This window comes from Gossypium hirsutum, chromosome A02 (genome assembly GCF_007990345.1).
Source record: "Gossypium hirsutum isolate 1008001.06 chromosome A02, Gossypium_hirsutum_v2.1, whole genome shotgun sequence".
Taxonomy (NCBI): domain Eukaryota; kingdom Viridiplantae; phylum Streptophyta; class Magnoliopsida; order Malvales; family Malvaceae; genus Gossypium; species Gossypium hirsutum.
Window position 1 is genome coordinate 65,667,606 of NC_053425.1, and position 18,652 is coordinate 65,686,257.

The 18,652-nt window shown below is 35.2% G+C and overlaps 1 protein-coding gene and 1 non-coding gene across 2 annotated transcripts; both read right to left on the reverse strand.

Moving 5' to 3' along the window:
• Window positions 1-1,554: 1,554 nt before the first annotated feature.
• On the reverse strand, window positions 1,555-7,797 carry LOC107951954 (amino acid transporter AVT1A). The gene is made up of 13 exons (XM_016887143.2): window positions 7,533-7,797; window positions 7,178-7,382; window positions 6,586-6,869; window positions 6,076-6,290; window positions 5,720-5,743; window positions 5,453-5,633; window positions 5,131-5,350; window positions 4,916-5,051; window positions 4,803-4,822; window positions 4,552-4,697; window positions 3,095-3,138; window positions 2,904-2,966; window positions 1,555-2,036 (listed from the first exon to the last, which is right to left on the reverse strand). Exons 2-13 carry the CDS (start codon window positions 7,378-7,380, stop codon window positions 1,944-1,946), a joined length of 1,629 nt encoding a protein of 542 aa, XP_016742632.1. The 5' UTR covers window positions 7,381-7,382; window positions 7,533-7,797; the 3' UTR covers window positions 1,555-1,943.
• Window positions 7,798-18,293: 10,496 nt separating this feature from the next.
• Window positions 18,294-18,399, reverse strand: LOC121217114 (small nucleolar RNA R71). The gene has a single exon (XR_005913316.1). It is a non-coding gene; the product is annotated as a small nucleolar RNA R71 (small nucleolar RNA).
• Window positions 18,400-18,652: the final 253 nt, after the last annotated feature.

Below are 18,652 nucleotides of genomic sequence, written 5' to 3' on the forward strand. Positions count from 1 at the left end.
TAAATTACACTCATATCTAATTATAAAGCGGCTTTCTAAACATTAACTTAATAACATTTAACACAACTCACATAACAATCTAATGATCTACTACATCATTATTAACATGAATAATTTTTTATAAATCTTTTTATAACTTTATTTTGAATTTGTTAGTTTTTATAATGTTTTATGATATGTGAACTACCACATAATACTGTTACAATTTGAAATATTGAGGATTTATTTATTTCATTGAAAATAGTTTTAGGAAAATTATTTTTGGAAAATGACTTATTTTCTTGGAAAAATTAATATTTTATGATGTTCGGATGGATCTGTGTAAAATTTTTTTTGTTGTTTGACAGATTTCTTAAAAATATTTTATAAAAGCTATTTTCAATTAAATAAACATACATTTGAGATTTTCTTATTTTCTTATTGTTTAATTAAGTTTATTTTATATCTATAAATTTATATTTTAGGTTATTTTTGTATATATTAAAAATATTTTGTTAAATTTAGATTCATTACATCATTTTTTTAGTTATATGACTACCAAGTGAGTATTTTTTATTTAAAAATATGACATCAACAAAATTGACAAAAAATTAACAATGTCAACAATTGAACTTGATTTTTAAATCTGAAAAGTAAAGGGACTAAATTCTTAAAAACAACAGTACAGAGATTAAATTACAAATTTGTGAAGAGTATATAGACTTATAATATATTTTAATATTTATACTACAAAACATTTATTATTAATATATTTATAATTGTAATAAATATTTATTATTAATATATTAATATTGAATATTTTAAATAATATTTATTTTCAATAATATGTGAAGAATCTTGTTTAAAATTATTGTTTTAAAATTTTATTATTAAAATAAAATTAAAATATTAAATAATTTACTAAAATAATAAATTATATTATTAATTTATTATATGTCTAAAAATAAATAATTAAACATGTATTTTAAAAATATTAAAAAATATAATATTTTATATTAATATATTAATAATTTTAAATATTTTGAAAAATAAAAGTAAAATTTATTATAATATAATAACATTAAGCTTGATTTAAATTAATTTTTATATAAAAATAAAATTATCTATAAAGGAAATCTTTTCAAAAAAAATAATTTAGGCTTTTGAAAAAATTAATCATTTTACAAGAAAAATGACTTATTTGACACAAACTTATAAGTTATTTTCCGTTATCTGTAAATCATTTTCTGTTGACCAAACTATTTTTTACGAAACAAACACAAAAATATAAAAAAAAATATTTTTTATAAAATATTTTACATGTAAACAAACAAACCCTTAATTACTTTCACGAAAATAATTAGATTTTAAAAGTTAACTGCTAAAACGATTAAGAAAACGTTAAAACTGGAGTGAAAAAAAATATAAAACGTCAAAAGATTGAATTTACTGTTATGTTAAAATACTTCATAGTTTTTGCTAAAACAAAATGCAAAAACCCGAACTAAAATAAAATTGACATCGTTGTCTTATTGGCTGATAAAACTGAAAGATGAGGTTTTTATATAATGATCAGATCCAAAAGCTTGCTTTGGCATAAAAAAGGGAGAGAATATGAAAGTCAACAGTTGGATCAAGTTCAACCCCAGGGACACCAAGGCCCTTTTTCTCTTTTTGTGTTTTTCTGGACCATTCAGGAACTCTAAGACCTAAAACTAAAATAAAATATGACAGAATAAGAGGGGAACATTAAAGCAATCAACACTGTAACATGAGCATGAGCATGTCTTAATCCTAATATTCTGTAATGCCTTATGATAATGTATCTGGAACCAAATTTATCCAGGCAGCTAGCTACTGAAAGATCCATTTTCCCAGCAGAAAGTCGTAGATGCAGGAAGAATGAGCAACCCCATGATGACAATCTACATATCGGAAACTAGCAGGAAGCTATTCTCTCGGTATTAGTAATTGCTCGCAATCCCTTGCAATGCAGAATATGTCCCCAAACTAGCACAGATGATGGCGATTACAGCTACTGTTGAACTCAAAACAATCTGTTCATATGTTAAAAAGCTTTGCTTAATTAAATTAAAGTAAGCAAGTATATAGGTATATGTGCATATAAAGTTAATCAAAATGAAGATTAAGCAACCCAAGAAGATCACTAAGCATGGTACAGCTTGAGTTTATCCTAAACACAATGTAATTTCTCAACAAGGGCTTTCTCATATAAGAGACCAACAACATAAAAGAACACTATATGCTTTAGTATCAAATTTTAGAAGTTGTAACTTATAAAGCACCAAATTCTTCTGAATACAATCTCCTCATGATCTCAGCATTAACATTACATTCACTGAACTGTTACAACTTGGAACTAACGGAACCAACAGCTCACCTTATTCCAGAAAGTATCAGTTGATATAAAATCTCAAACCTAAAATCTACTTCAGCCGATCAGCTATCAGCTGACGTGATAAGAGATACATGCACATTTAGGTGTACATCTGTACATGTATGCGTAAGTGAATTTCATTTTTATGTGTATATGTATGTACATGAGGTCATAATATTCGTGTTCCGCTGCCAATATTACTAGCATCAACCATGCTCAAATTGAAATTTAGGTCCGCTTCAATGCAACAAGCAACATGAAAGGTGATGTAGTACGCATTCCATATTTAGAAGATAATTGATGCAAGCGACCAATGTTAACTTATTATTATTCAATTATAATCTCAATGTTGGTTCAATGGATACATCAATTTATTACTTTTGTTCTCAAATATTCTACTTTTCCTATTCCAGTTTGCATTAGAATATCTTTAGAAGACAAATTAAATGCAAGGAACAAGTGTTCTATTTTTGAAAAAAGAAAAGAAAACAAGCATAAATGCACGTAACAAGTTGATTCTGCTTACATCTGTCCTTGAAGCTTTTCTCCCGACAATCTTTATGAAACACAGTGCTGGCATTATTATAGCCTGAAAATATAGAAAATTTGGTTGTCCTTACAAAAGATAAATTCTTTTTCTTTTTCACTACCTTCAATGAAGCTTCTATAAATGGTTTTTCCATTCTAATATTTGAATAAACAGAACACAGTACTTACCACCATGAAGCTTAGAACAGAACCAATTAAAGCCATCAGAAGACCTGAGATCAATGTCGCATATAAATCATAGAATTCTTATAATAAATTTAATGAAATGGATGAAAATAATAAATTATTAAGAACTTAGCTGAAGCTACCAAAAATCACATAGAAATATCAGTTACAAATCATTGTACAATCATACTCCCAAAATTGTTGGCAAAAATTGTGACAATGTTATTACTAAAATGTATTTTGAAAGTTAATTTGGTGCTTAACTTTTAGCATCATACCAATGTGGAATTTATTTCTTTAACCCTACCAGCTTAATCGAGTCCCACTCATTAGATTGCTCGTAGAGGCGGTACTTGACAAGAAGCTTTCAATAGATAGTTATTCTTTGTATTACAACAGAAGAGCTGACAGAAGTAACTAGTTAAGCATGCTAAAATGTTTAACTGCATAAGAATAATTCAATAGTTTTGAAACAAGGATACAGCTTGCTTCTGCGAGTGTCCCTAGCCTAGTGAAAGGTCCTTGCAGGTTTGTCCTATTGTACAAGTTCATGCCACTGACTACTGTTCCTAGCCTATTAAAAGATCTTTGCAGATGATTCCCCTTTTAATCCACAAATGATCAAGCTGGTATCATGCCCATACCAGATCATTAAGCCAGCTAGAAGAGTTGACCACAGGACCAGATTGGAGCTACTAAACTCAGTACGGATCCACGTAGGAAGGACTAGTCCAGCAAAACACAGTACAGTCCAGATAGGCCAAATCTGATCAACTGTCCGGACAATTGCTGGCTTGCCTACCTTAGACCTTGGCCAGTTCAACTCCTTACTCAAGCCAATAGTGCTTGCTCGTAACCAAGGAAAAAATAGAAGAGGTAAAAGGAAGGAATAAAGAAAATAGTTCCACAATTGCCACCAACAATTTTCTTTCACTCCATTTTTTTCAAATTAGAAAATTTGTTCGTTTTAGGTTTGAAAGGGAATAATCCTTCAAGTATTTCTTCCCCTTAATTTTTGATTGAATTGTACCAATATAAAAGTTGAATGAGCAAATTGAGCCAAACAAAAGTAGATGGAAATATTGATTATAGACCAAGAGAACAGAGACAGTGGCAATGAGGTAGATATCCTTGAATTTCACTTTTGGTAATGCGCATTCTGATTTAGTAGGTTGCTATCTTACAAACATAACTTAGCACAGATTTAAAAGAACAAAACACTAATGATTACATGCACTGTATTAAGTAAAAAGTTATTCACATATTTAAGCTTCGTATTAAATACTTTTGGCGAACAATAAAGAAAAAATAAAGATATGGAATACAAACACTGTTCCTAGAATATAAAAGAGTTCAAGTTTGCCTAAGATTATTTCTTAGCTTCTATGATAAACTGCATCATGAAGTATGAAACTTAACTAAATCTAGAGTATTGAGAGAAAGCAAATACCAAACCTTACCAAAGAAAGGCATGACAAATGCAACACCAACCGTAGAAAAGACAAGTAGCGCTCTAAGAAGAAAGAAACACCATAAACTATCTACAACATGATCTGGTAGCAGTTCCTCTATACTCCTCGCCAAGGGGATCAACAACAATGCATATTTGTTTAATGTCAAGGAAAAAAATTGGTATATTGAAAAGAAATTCAGAACATATGAAACATTCATTCAATTTTCCAAATTCTAATATATACAACCAAAAGGATATTTTGTGAGTGGATTGATAACCTGCGACACAACAATAAAGGCAACTTAGAAACAACAACAAACCTCTCTCTCTCTCTCTGAAAAGACCTTTGAAATGAAGAGCCTCATACTTACTGTCGTCCACAATGCAATTTTAGAAACAAAAACGTGTGGTGGCATATTCAAAGTTATTTGAGACAATGTGCTTTGACCAAACTCGAGGTAACCCATGACTGCAACACCCCCATACAATACTATACACAGAAAAAAACTGCAGAAAAACATGAAACAGAAATCAGAATAAAAGGAGCACATGAATCATCCTCCCAAGCCACAACAAATTTCCTTACCATATTTGCATTGCTTTCTTAAATTGTGATTTATCAGCCATTGATTGATAGATATTAGGAAACACAGAGTGTCCCGAATGACAAAATCCATATACACCAATTACAACGGGAATGCCACTCCAATTAACAGCTTTGCCAGTATGATGGAAGCCAACACCACCTGCTGCACCAAGGTATAGCAGACACAGAACTATCACCAATGTTGCAACAACCCCACCAGCTGCAAAATAAGTAATGGGAAATCTGGTGTAAGATCATAATGTATTTTCAATATTTTAAATGCTTGACTACATCAAGCATCTTTGAAACGACTTTGCTGCACCTGAAAGATATGAAATCAGACGGATATCTTTTAACCAGACAGTGGGTAGAACAACCAAGGCAGTTACAATTGCAAAGAGATGCATTGAATCCAGATTTAAAAAAGGCCAGTCCAAAGAAACTCCAGGAAATAGCCTTGTAAGATTATCACCTTCCATGATAATAAATTCCACACAATATGACTGTACAGGAAAAATGAAACTTTTTTCAATTAGATAGAGAAGTTGCAGCATACAATTCAACAAGTAAATGAGAGGCACAAGCTTACATATAATTCTGTATAGAGAACAATCTGCATTAACCCAACAAATACAGTATTAGAGAATTTTGCCATAACCAAACCAAAATATAAATAATCTATATTAGCAATTGAATTTTCATTTTCCAATCAACTTAAAAATTATAATACATAACCATTGAAATAAAATTTAGTACTTATATTCTAGAAATGAAGAGAGGCAAGACAAAACATTGAAACTGCCACTACAAATCAGACTGTGAGGATAAACAATGTGTATCAGATACAAACAGTTAGGTACCAGCATGTAACTATTGTCACTAAAGCCATCCTTGCATAACAAAATATTCATTATACTTAAAAGCAAGAAGCTAAGAATAACTCACAGATACAAAAAGGCGTCCAAATCGTCCAAAGGCAGCTTCACCCATATCAGGGTAAGATATAATTCCTTCTCTGCTTTCAAAGCAGTATTTCATGAGTATGGCCGTATAACAACATACAACTGCAAAAAAGATTAGGACCAACAAGCTTGCCCAGCCTCCTTGTGCTATTGTATGAGGTGTTGATAGAAGCCCAACTCCAACCATTACATTTATTGCTATCACAAAATAAAAATCATGAAGTTAAAACTTTTGAAACCATAGGGTATATCCAGATAATAATTGTCAATTTCTCAAATTCCAACAACAAAAACTATAAGAATTGTCAGATTGCTTTTCCAGGATGCAAGTACGATGATTTGGCACAGGTAACTAGACAAAACCGTGCAAATTTCCATCTAGATCATTTGACAAGAGGTTCTCAACTATTTTCAAGCATAGACATAAAGAAGCTAAAAGCACTCAAACATATCAAAAATAAGGGAAACAGAGCATGATAACAACATAGCTTACCATTAAAGACTGTTTGGGTCACGCTACATCCGTAAGCTATGGGAAATTCTCCAGTAAGTTGCTTAGAAAATGAATGCTTCTGTGACCAAGTTGACTGTGCTCCTGAGATGCTATCTAAAAATTCCTTAGAATAACTCTTTCGATTTTCAGGCAGAAGAGGAAGCTTTCCATCCAGGTCCAAATTACTTTTCTGACTGCTAAAACTAAAATGTCTAAAATTTGAAATTCCCCCAATAAGTCCAAAGCTTGGTGATGCTGTGATTGTATAAGGATCCATTGTCTCTCTGTAAAAACCACAAAGGAAGTAGCCAGAAAAAACAAAAAATTAAAAAGTGCAGGTGGTACATCAACTAACCGAGGCAAAGCTGTTGAAGGATTAGACAAAAAGCTATATAGTTACCAATTCTTTACGTATATGAAAGTTCTAACTTTTATATGCATGAAGTGAAGTGCCAAGATATAGGATTTTCTTGGTAGGAGGATAGAAAGATGGTCTCATCACCTTCCTATTTTCTAGGATAACCATTAGATAAGTTCTGGCCAAATACATGGTAAAAATTACACAGCATGACTAAGAGAAGAAAGGCATTACTTGAAGCTCTGAGGCCATTGCTGTGAAGTGAAAGTGGTGGAAGGACCTCCCCGGCCTCCCTCACCGTCATCATCACTATTATAGTTGCTGCTGCTGCTGCTGCCGTCCCCTGCCTTGCTCTCTTCAAGGTCATCCTCATTATCGTCAACATCACTTTCCAGGACGAACTCTTCATTATGCCTCTCCTTAACCTCGTCAGCCATAACTGCAAATATAGATATATAGATTAAAAAGAGAGTGAAGGAACAAGTAAACAACATAGTTTTATGGATTATACCACATACGAATACATTTACAAGGTAAGTAATAAAATAACAACTAAAATAAGAGAGAAGGGAAAGGTAGGATCAATCACATGATTAATAACAGAAGACAATATTCGGGATATGAGTGCTGAATAAAGAGTGAGAAACAGAAAGAGGAAAAAATCAATGGGAATGAAGATGGGGGTTCCAGTGGGAGGGTTGTTTTGATCGTTTACTTTAAGAAATAAAAATGCAGGATTTCAGGGTGAATGGATGGCTGTAAAGTATAGATAAGAGTTCAGAATGAAAGCATCAATGGAGAGAAATAAGGATCGATAAGAAGGTTTTCGCGTAAAATCCAGAAGACATGAGTGACGTGTTACATCAGATAATTATGGAAATTGTTTGTTTTCCTTTCATAAATGTTTTTATAATTGCATCCCATAAAATAATCAATTTTCGATTTAATTATCACTAATAAATATTAAAATAAAAAAAAGTACTTTTTGGCACAATTTGCTAGCTTTGTCAAGTAATTAAAGCAATTTATAACTCTCACTTTAGTTACAAATAAATTTATTAATATTATATTAAAATATTATTTTATTATTTAATTTCTAATTACATTTCTAGTTTGTCTCATTACTTAAAAGTTGAAACTTAAAAAGAGAGATTTATTCTTTTCTTGCTTTTGCATAAAAACTCGATGTAATCCTTAAAACAAATAATATATTTTTAATTATAGAAGAAATATATAGTAAATAAAGTTCTGAGTGAAATATACCAATAGTCATGTAACTTTAATTTTAATGATAAAATAATCATTCAACTTTTAACTTTATCACTAAACTTTCGAAAAGTAACAGACATAACGGAGTTGCCATTTTCCATCATTCTCTCCCCCTCTCTACTTGTCTCTCTACTCCTACCACTAGTCTTCCATCGCTCTCCCTTTTTCCCACCATCCCTCCCTCTACCCTAATTCTCTCTCTTTCTTACTGTCTCTTTCCCTCTGCTAACCCGCCCACCCTTCAAGCCCTTTGATTTTGTCTCCCAAAACCATGGGTCATGTTCTTCCCAACCAAAAATCTCGGTTAAATGCATAAAAAAAATCGCGTTCTTAATTTTTCAATTAAATTGCTCCATACCTCATCTCATACCACTACCTGTAAGCTTCTCTCTTTCTCTCATCTTCATCTTCTCTTACTTATCAAAATAGCAGCGTTTGAAGTTATTTCTGGGTTTTTCTTCTCATATCCAAACAAAACAAAAGGGAAGAAAACATCTAAAATATATAAAATTTGACAAAAATGGATTTGAGCTTCTCTAAAATGGGATCCACTGTTTTCTAATTGTTTTGAAATCGTAGTGATTTGATAGCCCGAACTTTTTATTACCCAATAATAATAAGGGTAAAGTACACCAATAATCATTGTTGTTTAACCCATCTTACCTAATAATAATTGTAACGCCCCGAATTTTAGGCCTAGAAGTTTAGGTCAGTATGTATGGTAGTAAACACACGGGTAGAGACACGACCGTGTGTCTCAACCGTGTGGAGGACATGGCCTAGCACACGGGCGTGTGCCTTGGCCGTGTGCCCTTAAATGGATGATGACGTCATAAACAGAATGTCCAGGTTTTTGCGCATGGGCTGTGACACGGGCGTGTTGTGACCGTGTGAGGGACACGGGCATGCGCTCGACAGTGTGAAAAATCCTGTAGGTTCGAAATGAAAAATAATTCCACACGGGTAAATGACACGGGCGTGTGCATTGCCTCCACACGGGCGTGTGAGGCTTAAACATAAAAAAATTCTAAAATTTTCTTAAGTTCTCGGTTCAGTCCCGGATCATTTTTAACGCATGTTTTGGACCTCGTAGGTCTATAATAGGGACAATATGATTTTGTTCGATTGGTTTTAAATTGGAATGAAATTCTGTAATCCATTTTTCCCGGAATGTCCATGTTTGTGTACAGTAATACCTAGTACTTTGTCCCGGTCTCGGGTACGGGTAAAGGGTGTTACATTTAGTGGTATCAGAGCTACAGTTTAGTCAATTTTTAGACTAACGTAGCATGTATCGAGGCTATCTATACATGACATTATATAAGTTATGATAGTGTGACATCTCCTAACCCTTTTAATTGTATTTGAATATAGTAAATGTATTCCAATCAAGCCCAAGATGAGCCCGAGGGAGCCGAAAGCCATGCTCCAGCTTCCGTACAGCGAGCTATTTCTAATAGTAGTAGAAGGCCTATGTTTGAGGGCAGGGAAGAGGCGAGAGCTGCATTTTTCGATATGATGGATGAGTGGTTTGGTGATTACTTGAGAAACAGCCCCAATATACCACGACCTCCCCCCTTGCTCGATTTGAAGAAGAAGTGCCACAAGGTATGGCACCCGTGAGAATTGGTAAGGCCCCAATGGATAAACTTAAAAAATATGAGGCCGAAGAGTTTAGGGCCACGATTGACGACGATTCAGAACGTGTTGAATTTTGGCTTGAGAATACCATGCGAGTTCTCAACGAACTACCGTGTACTCCTGAGGAAAACTTGAAATGCGCAGTGTCGCTATTGAAAGACACTGTATACCACTAGTGGAAGACCATATCTTCGGTGACACCGAGAGCGAGTATCACATGGGAATTCTTCTAAGTGGAATTTAAAAAGAAGTATATTAGTCAAAGGTTCTTAGATCAAAAGCGAAAGGAGTTCCTGGAACTCAAACAAGGAAATAGACCCGTGTGAGAATACGAAAGAGAATTCGTAAGACTAAGTCAGTATGCAAAGAAGTGGGTCAAGATAGAGGTAAAAATGTGTAAGTGCTTCGAAGAAGGTTTGAATGAGGAAATTAAACTGTTAATTGAGACCTTGAGATAAGGGAATTGGCTACATTAACCGATCGAGCCAAGAAGATCGAAGAGCTAAATAACGAAAGAAAGCAAGCAAAGAGAAAAGTTAGAGTTTCGAGTAAGAGATCTAGCGGCAGAACAGACTCTTTCCCAATAAAGAAATTGAGAAGTCAATAAGAACGCTCCACTACATCGGTGGGATATTCGGGTAGAGCAAGAAGCTCTAAGCGTCACAACTCAAAGTCATCTTCCCCTATGGTAACTAGTGTGGGAAGTGTAGATGATCAAAAGCCGAGATGTAAAAGTTGCAACAAATTTTATTTCAGAGAATGTCGAATGAAGAACAGAGCATGCAACAGATGTGGTTCTCTTGACCACTTCCTTAGAGATTGCCCAAAGCGAGCCAATAAATAGGTGGAATTAGCCCCGAAGCCTAATGCCCCTATTTCCCGATGTAGACCTTCACGACATCTTGGAAGTGCTAGCGACAGTCGAATTATTGTAAAGGATTCTACTGCAAAATTTGAGGCTCGAGTCCCGGTGAGAACTTACGTGATACGCGCTGGAGAGGAGGCTTCAGCTCCCGATGTCATTATGGGTACATTTTCTCTCCATAATACTCATGTTATTTCCTTGATTGACCCGAGATCAAGCCATTCATACATTTACATGAAATTGATGTCTTGCATGAATATGTTTGTGGAATAACAAAATTTGTGATCAAGGTATCGAACCTTCTAAACAAGTCTGTATTAGTAGATAAGGTTTGTAAGAATTGTCCTTTGATGATTCAAGGACATTATTTTTCGGCTAACCTTATACTTTTTCCATTTGATGAGTTTGACGCAATACTTGGCATGGATTAGTTGACCGTCCATGATGTGATTGTAAATTGCGGTAGTAAGTACATAAAATTGAAATGCTTAGATGGTGAAATTCTCCGGGTTGATTCAAATGAGTTGAATGCACCGCCGGTTGTGATTACCTCAATATTGGCTCAAAGGTATATGAGAAATGGGCACGAAGCTTACCTTGCTTTGGTATTGAATACTAAAGAATCTGAGTTGAAGATTGAGTCGGTACCGATAGTCTGTGAATATCTAAACGTGTTCCCATAAGAGCTACCCGGATTACCTCCTGCTAGAGAGGTGAAGTTTGGTATTGAGCTAGTACCGGGAATGATGTCTATCTCTATTGCTCCATATAGAATGGCCCTAACTGAGTTGAAGGAGTTAAAATCACAGTTGCAAGAATTAACTGACAAAGGTTTCGCAAGACCGAGCTCTTCAACCTTGGGGTGCTCCCGTATTATTCGTGAAAAAGAAAGATGGTTCGATGAGGTTATGTATAGACTACCGATAACTCAACAAAGTGACTATTAAGAACAAGTATCCCTTGCCAAGGATTGATGACTTGTTTGATCAATTGAGGGGAGCCACCATGTTTTCAAAGATAGATCTGAGATTCGACTACTACCAGTTATGAGTTAAAGAGTCGGACGTGCCTAAGACTGCCTCCAGGACGAGGTATGGTCACTATGCATTCCTTGTCATGCCTTTTGGTCTTACAGACACCCTAGCTGTGTTTATGGATTTAATGAATCGTGTTTTCCGACTATACTTGGACAAGTTTATTTTGGTACTCATAGAAGACATTTTGATTTATTCCCGAAATGAGTTCGAGCATGTCGAACATTTGAGGAATGTTTTATAGACTTTACGAGACAATCAACTATATGTTAAGTTTAGCAAAAGCAAATTTTGGCTTCGAGAGGCCGGATTCCTACGTCAAATTGTGTCGGGTGATGGCATCCGAGTTTATCCAAATAAGATTTCTGCTATTATCGACTGGAAGCCGCCAAAGAATGTAACTGAGGTTAGAAGCTTTTTAGGCTTAGCCGGTTACTATCGACACTTTGTAAAAGGATTTTATATGATTGGAACTCCCTTGACAAGGTTGCTGCAAAAAGATGTTAAGTTTGAGTGGTTAGAAAAATGTTAGCAGAGTTTCGGGAAATTAAAGACATTGCTGACAGAAGCTCCAGTTTTAGTGCAACCTGAACCTGGAAAAGAATTTGTGGTCTACAGCGATGCATCCTTGAATGGATTGGGTTACGTGTTTATGCAAGAGGACAAAGTGATAGCCTATGCTTCGAGGCAACTAAAGTCGCAGGAGAAAAATTATCCAACACATGACTTGGAGCTAGTTGCCATTGTCTTTGCCTTGAAGATTTGAAGACACCATTTGTATGGTGAAACTTTCCATTTATTCATCGATCACAAGAGTTTGAAGTACTTGATGACTCAAACGAAATTGAATTTGAGACAGTGGAGATGGTTAGATTTGATTAAATATTATGAGCTGATAATTGATTATCACTCGGGAAAGGTGAACATGGTCACCGATGCCTTAAGTAGGAAGTCCTTGTTTACATTAAGGGCTATGAACACATGAATGATGGTTCGATTTTGGCAGAGTTAAGAGCCAGGCTGACATTTCTTTAAGAAATTTACGCGCTCAGATCAATGATAGTGACTTACAAGTCAATAGAGCATAATGTGAGACGGGCGTGGAATTAGATTTTCAGATTGATTCTAATGGTTGCTTGATGTTTCGAGATAGGGTTTGTGTACTCAAAGATCATGAACTTATTCAAAAAATTTTGCAAGAGGCACATGATAGTCGCTTGTCTATTCATCCAAGAAGTACCAAGATGTACAATGATTTAAGGACAATGTACTGGTGGAATGGTATGAAATCTCTAGATTTGCATTGAAATGCTTGATATGTCAACAGGTTAAGGCTGAACACCAAGTACCTTTGGGTTTACTACAGTCTGTGATAGTCCCTGAATGGAAATAAGATAAGATTACCATGGATTTCGTGATTGGATTGTCATTAACCCCGAAAAAGAGAGATGCTATTTGAGTTATAGTTAATAGACTAACGAAGTTGGTTCACTTTATTCCGGTACAGACAGATTACTCTCTTGATAGATTGGCCGACTTGTACATATCCGAGATTGTGAGATTACACAGGGTACCGTTGTCGACCATTTCAGATAGGATCTCGAGTTCATTTCGAGATTTTAGAAGAAACTACAAGAAACCTTAGGTACAAAGTTGAGTTTTAATACGTCATTCTACCCGTAGATTGATGGTCAGTTTGAGCGGACGATTTAGATTCTGGAGGACATGTTACAGTGTTGCGTTCTTGAGTTTCAGGGTAGTTGAGAAAAATACTTACCATTGGTGGAGTTCGCCTACAACAATAGTTTACAAACGAGTTTGAAAATGGCACCTTATGAGGCATTATATGGTCGAAAGTACTGAACTCCACTATATTGGACAGAACTCAAGGAAAGTCAGATTCATGGAGTTGATTTAATCAAGGAAACTAAAAAAAAAGGTTAAATAGATACGTGATTGCTTGAAAGCAGTATCGGATAGGCAAAAGTCATATGCTGATTTGAAAAGAAAAGAGATTGAGTTTCAAGTCAGAGATAAAGTATTCTTGAAAGTGTCTCATGGAAAAAGGTGTTGAGATTTGGCCGGAAAGGCAAATTGAGCCCGCAGTTTATTTGACCATATGAGAATACTGAAAGAGTTGGACCATTAGCCTACCGATTAGCATTGCCATCTGAATTGGAAAAGATTTATGATGTATTCTATGTGTCCATGTTGCGTAGATATAGATCAGACCCTTCTCATGTGATTTCACCTACGGAAGTTGAGATTAGACCAAATATGACTTATGGTGATGAACCAGTTAAGATTTTGGCTCGAGAAGTCAAACAGTTGAGGAATAAGAATATAGCCTTGGTGAAAGTTTTATGGCATAGACACGGAGTGGAAGAGGCCACATGGGAACCTGAAGAAGCCATGAGAAGTCAATATCCGAACCTATGTACTGGTAAGACTTTTGAAGATGAAAGTCCCTAAGGGGGAGAAATGTAACATCCCAAAATAGGGTCTAGTCAGAACAGTGGTTTCGAGACCACAAATCCGATGTTAAAATTTTTATTTTATGATTATTATGAGGCCTAGGATATGAAAATATGCATGTGTGAAAATTTCATGAAGAAATTTTAAGTATAAGGTGTCTAATTTGAAATAAATGACCAAATTGAATAAGTTGCAAAGCTTGGGTTCTAGAAGCAATTTGTATGAAATTGCTTTGGATTATTAATTAAGAGGCATTAAATAGCAATTTGCCTAATTTCTAAGTTTTTGGACAAAAATGGGCATGCATGGAAAAAATTGAAAGTTTAGTAAGGAGGCGTATTTTGGTCATTTGGTAATAAAATTAATAAAAAGGGAGAAATCAAAGCAAAATTCACTCATCTTCTTCCCCATAGCCGCCTAAATTTGTATGTTCTTCATAGCTAGGGTTTCAACATTTTCAAGCTTGAAAATAAGTGACTCCTAGCCTTGTTTTTAATGTTCTTTGTATTTTTGAGATCCTTATAAGATGCTCTTTCTATTTCTACCCATATTTTAAGCTAGGTTTCATGTTTAGAAATTTACTCATGCATGAGAAGCTTGTTTTTGATGAATTATGGAGGAATATGAGAGTTTAAAGGATAGAAAACAATTTTTACTAAGTAGTTTTTCATGGAAATGACTTAAAGGACCATTTTGTAAAAGTTGTAAAAATTGGTAGAAAAATGTGAAATGAAAGAAAATATGGGCTGCTATAGGTATGAAGAATATTCGGCTAGGCTTGGGTAACCAAGAAATTACATGCATTCCATTATACGAGCCTAGGGAATAATTTGTAAAAGTTGTGAAAGGTTAGGGGCAAAATGGTCATTTTGTTCGGGGGTGAGTTTTAGGCTGAAAATGGATAATGTGAGGTATTAATAATCTATTTTGTTGATATAGACCTCGAGAGACCAATTTTGGAGGTCGACCAAGGAAAGCAAAAGGTTTTGGAGTAAACGAAATTCGAATCTGAAATGACTACCAGGTAAGTTCGTGTAACTCGAATGTAGACTATTTAAATACATTAAAAAGGTATATTCATGTATGAGTTATAAAATTGATATTCATTATGAAATAATTTATGAAAAATATTGTGTTGATAAAAAGTTGATAAATTGTCCTAGTTGAATAAAAAGGATATCTGATGGATTTCTCGAAAATGAATTGACGGTAAAAGGATATAGCCCGAATGGGTGTTCCTAAAGTGATCTAGCCTCCTGAAGAATATGTGTGCATTATGGATTTAGCCTGGATGGGTAATCCGATTAGGGTCTGAATTTAGCCTAGACTGGTAATTCCAATCCGAGCTCATGAGAGCAATTGTCGTTGCAAGGAATTTAGCCTGGACTGGTAATCCCGCTGTAAGAGCGAGGTTCGCGGGAGTGCGTACTTGAAACGATCACTTGTATGATTTGACAGTAAATGGGATATCCATCGAGATTCTGAGAAATTCAACGGGATTAATATAAGTAATGGAATGGAAATACTTGAATTGATGAGCTCATCTAAGATTAATGCAATAATGTTTTAACTTGAGACTAACTTGATGATTGAATGTATGTGATAAAGGAATTATACTATACTTGTTGGAATGAATATCTAATATGGTTGTATGCTAAATAATCAGTAAGTTTACCTTCTTGTTATCTGAACTTACTAAGCATGTTAATGCTTACCCCCTCTCTTTTCCCTTGTCTTATAGAGCTCGCAGACTCGTGAAGATTGGAAGACAGTTGGAGCATCGATCACAATATCAACTTGTCTTACTTTGGTATATAGAAACTTTTATTTTGTTATAATGGCATGTATAGGATTCTTGGTCATTTTTGTTATATGTGCCATTTGGTTAGCCAAAGTAAGGGCTTAAATGATATACTTATTCATTTTATATATGGCCATGAGATATGACTCATATTGATTTAGGTTGTAAACCTACTAATTGTGCATGTTCATGCTTGAATGTTTTCATGTGATGGTTGATGTAATATGGACGTGTGTAATGTAGCCAAATCACTTGATAATGGTTTATGTCATAATTGGCATGAGTTTTAAAATGGGCCAAGTATAAAATGTGATTTTTGTATATGGTAACCCTAACGCAAAGAGGGTAATATTAATATAGGTCAAAAAGGGGAATGAAGTAACATGCTTGACCTTGGCCAAGAAGGTTTTAAATGCACATTTATACCATGATAGATGTCTAGGGAGTACATTAGTGTGTATGGATGTTTGAGGGTGACCCAAGGGCTTGGAAAATAGCCTACAAAAGGTCCACAGGGGTAGACACAAGGGCATGTGTCTAAGCCGTGTGTGACACACGGTCAGCTCCATGGGCGTGTTGTATGGCCATGTGTCCCCTGCACCTAGAATTTTAGGTCAGTATGCATGGTAGTAAACACACGGGTAAAGACACGACCATGTGTCTCAACCGTGTGGAGGACACAGCTAGCACACGGCGTGTACCTTGGCCGTGTGACCCTAAATGGATGATGATGTCATAAACAAAATGTACAGGTTTTTGCACACGGGCTGTGACAAGGGCGTGTCGTGGCCGTGTGAGGGACATGGGCGTGCGCTCGGCCGTGTGAAAACCCTTGTAGGTTCAAAATGAAAATTAATTCCACACGGGTAAAGGACACGGGCGTGTCCTAAGCACACGGGCGTTTGCATTGCCTCCACACGGGCGTGTGAGGCTTAAACATAAAATTTTTTTTCTAAAATTTTCTTAAGTTCTCAGTTTAGTCCTGGATCGTTTTTAACACATGTTTTGGACCTCGTAGGTCCATAATAGGGACAATATGATTTTGTTCGATTGGTTTTAAATTTGAATGAAATTTTATAACCCATTTTTCCCGGAATGTCCATGTTTGTGTACAGTAATGCCTCGTACCTTGTCCCGGTCTCAGGTACGGGTAAGGGGTGTTACACCTTTGGCATAGACTACACTTCAGCCACAATCTTTCCTTTCATATTCTCTGTATGCATATCAATACATACCATCACTTCCATGGCAGAGCCTTGGCATCGTATCTCATCTTTCTTCGTTCTAATGAATCCTGCAATTAGAGGCATCCATAATAAGTTCACAAGTACCTAGCAAGGCATTATCATTCATACATACAACATTATATACATATATAATAAACATATAACATCACAACATTCATCCATACACATCAAATCTAAAACGTCACAACATACTTTATGAAATCAGACAATACTCATTAGTTTAGCACAACATGAGTATTACACTCTTCTTACCTGATACTCATTCACATTTAGTGATTATCTTACCTCAGTTGGCTTCATCCAACTTACCTACAGGTTCATTCTGACTACTCACTCTTCCTTTAGAGTTAGCCACTTTGGCATTAGCCACTTTGGCATTGGCTTTGAATTCTTTGTCCTGAGATCATTTCACGAACTGCACCACTATGGCGTACACTTCACTTTAAATATCTTCCGTTTTCCTTGGAAGTTGCAGACATACACTTTGTCAACAGATAGCCACAAGGGTGTCCATACATCATCAAATATCCACTGAGGCATCCACTTGCATTCAAACAATCATCCTCATAAAGATGCACATATAAAAGAAACAACCATAAGGCTACCACATACAGCAGGTTCCACCACAAACGCTCACATATACCAGATTTCTGCCACAAGGGCTCACGTGTAACAAGTTCCTGCCACAAGGGCTCACACATATGAAGTATCTACCACAAGGGCTTACAAAAAACAACCATAGAGGCTCACATATATCAGAACATCCACAATGGCTTCCTTAGAACAACAACAAAGGCTTCCACATAATAGCTACAAAGGCTTCCACAGAATCAACAACTTGGTGTTTTCAACAATAAGGATTCACTTACATTCATCCCTTAAGTTAAAATTGTTCCCTTATTCATTGTGAGATCGTGCCAGATCATGGTTGAATGCATTACCTTCAGGTACGGTGGCATCTTGGAATGAACTGTGTTAAAGATTTCTACTTAGGTACAATCTTCCAAACATGAATTCCAAGCTTAGGAATGACATTACATCATTTAGGCAATTTGAAGATGAAACATTATATGAAGCATGTGAGCGTTTTAAGGAACTAATTTAAAAATGATCGATCATTGGTTTTCAGCATTGGGCACAGATGGAAATGTTATACAATGGATTAAATGCTCATATGCGAATGATGGTGGATACATCTACTAGTGGGACATTGCTTGAAAAATCCTACAATGAATCATATGAAATTCTTGAAATAATAACAAACAATGATTATCAGTACCTCACTACCAGAGTTGGTACTAGTAGAGGAGTTGCTAGAGCAATGGAACTTGATGCAATTACATCTTTAACAGCTCAGGTATCATCTTTAACAAATAT

Coding starts and splice junctions, on each gene's coding strand:
- LOC107951954 (XM_016887143.2), bottom strand. CDS start 7,380: ATGGCTGACGAGGTTAAGGAGAGGCATAATGAAGAGTTCGTCCTGGAA. Junction 6,291..6,585: donor GACCCAAACAGTCTTTAATG/GTAAGCTATGTT, acceptor ATTTTGTGATAG/CAATAAATGTAATGGTTGGA. Junction 2,967..3,094: donor CTGTTCTAAGCTTCATGGTG/GTAAGTACTGTG, acceptor CTATATTTTCAG/GCTATAATAATGCCAGCACT.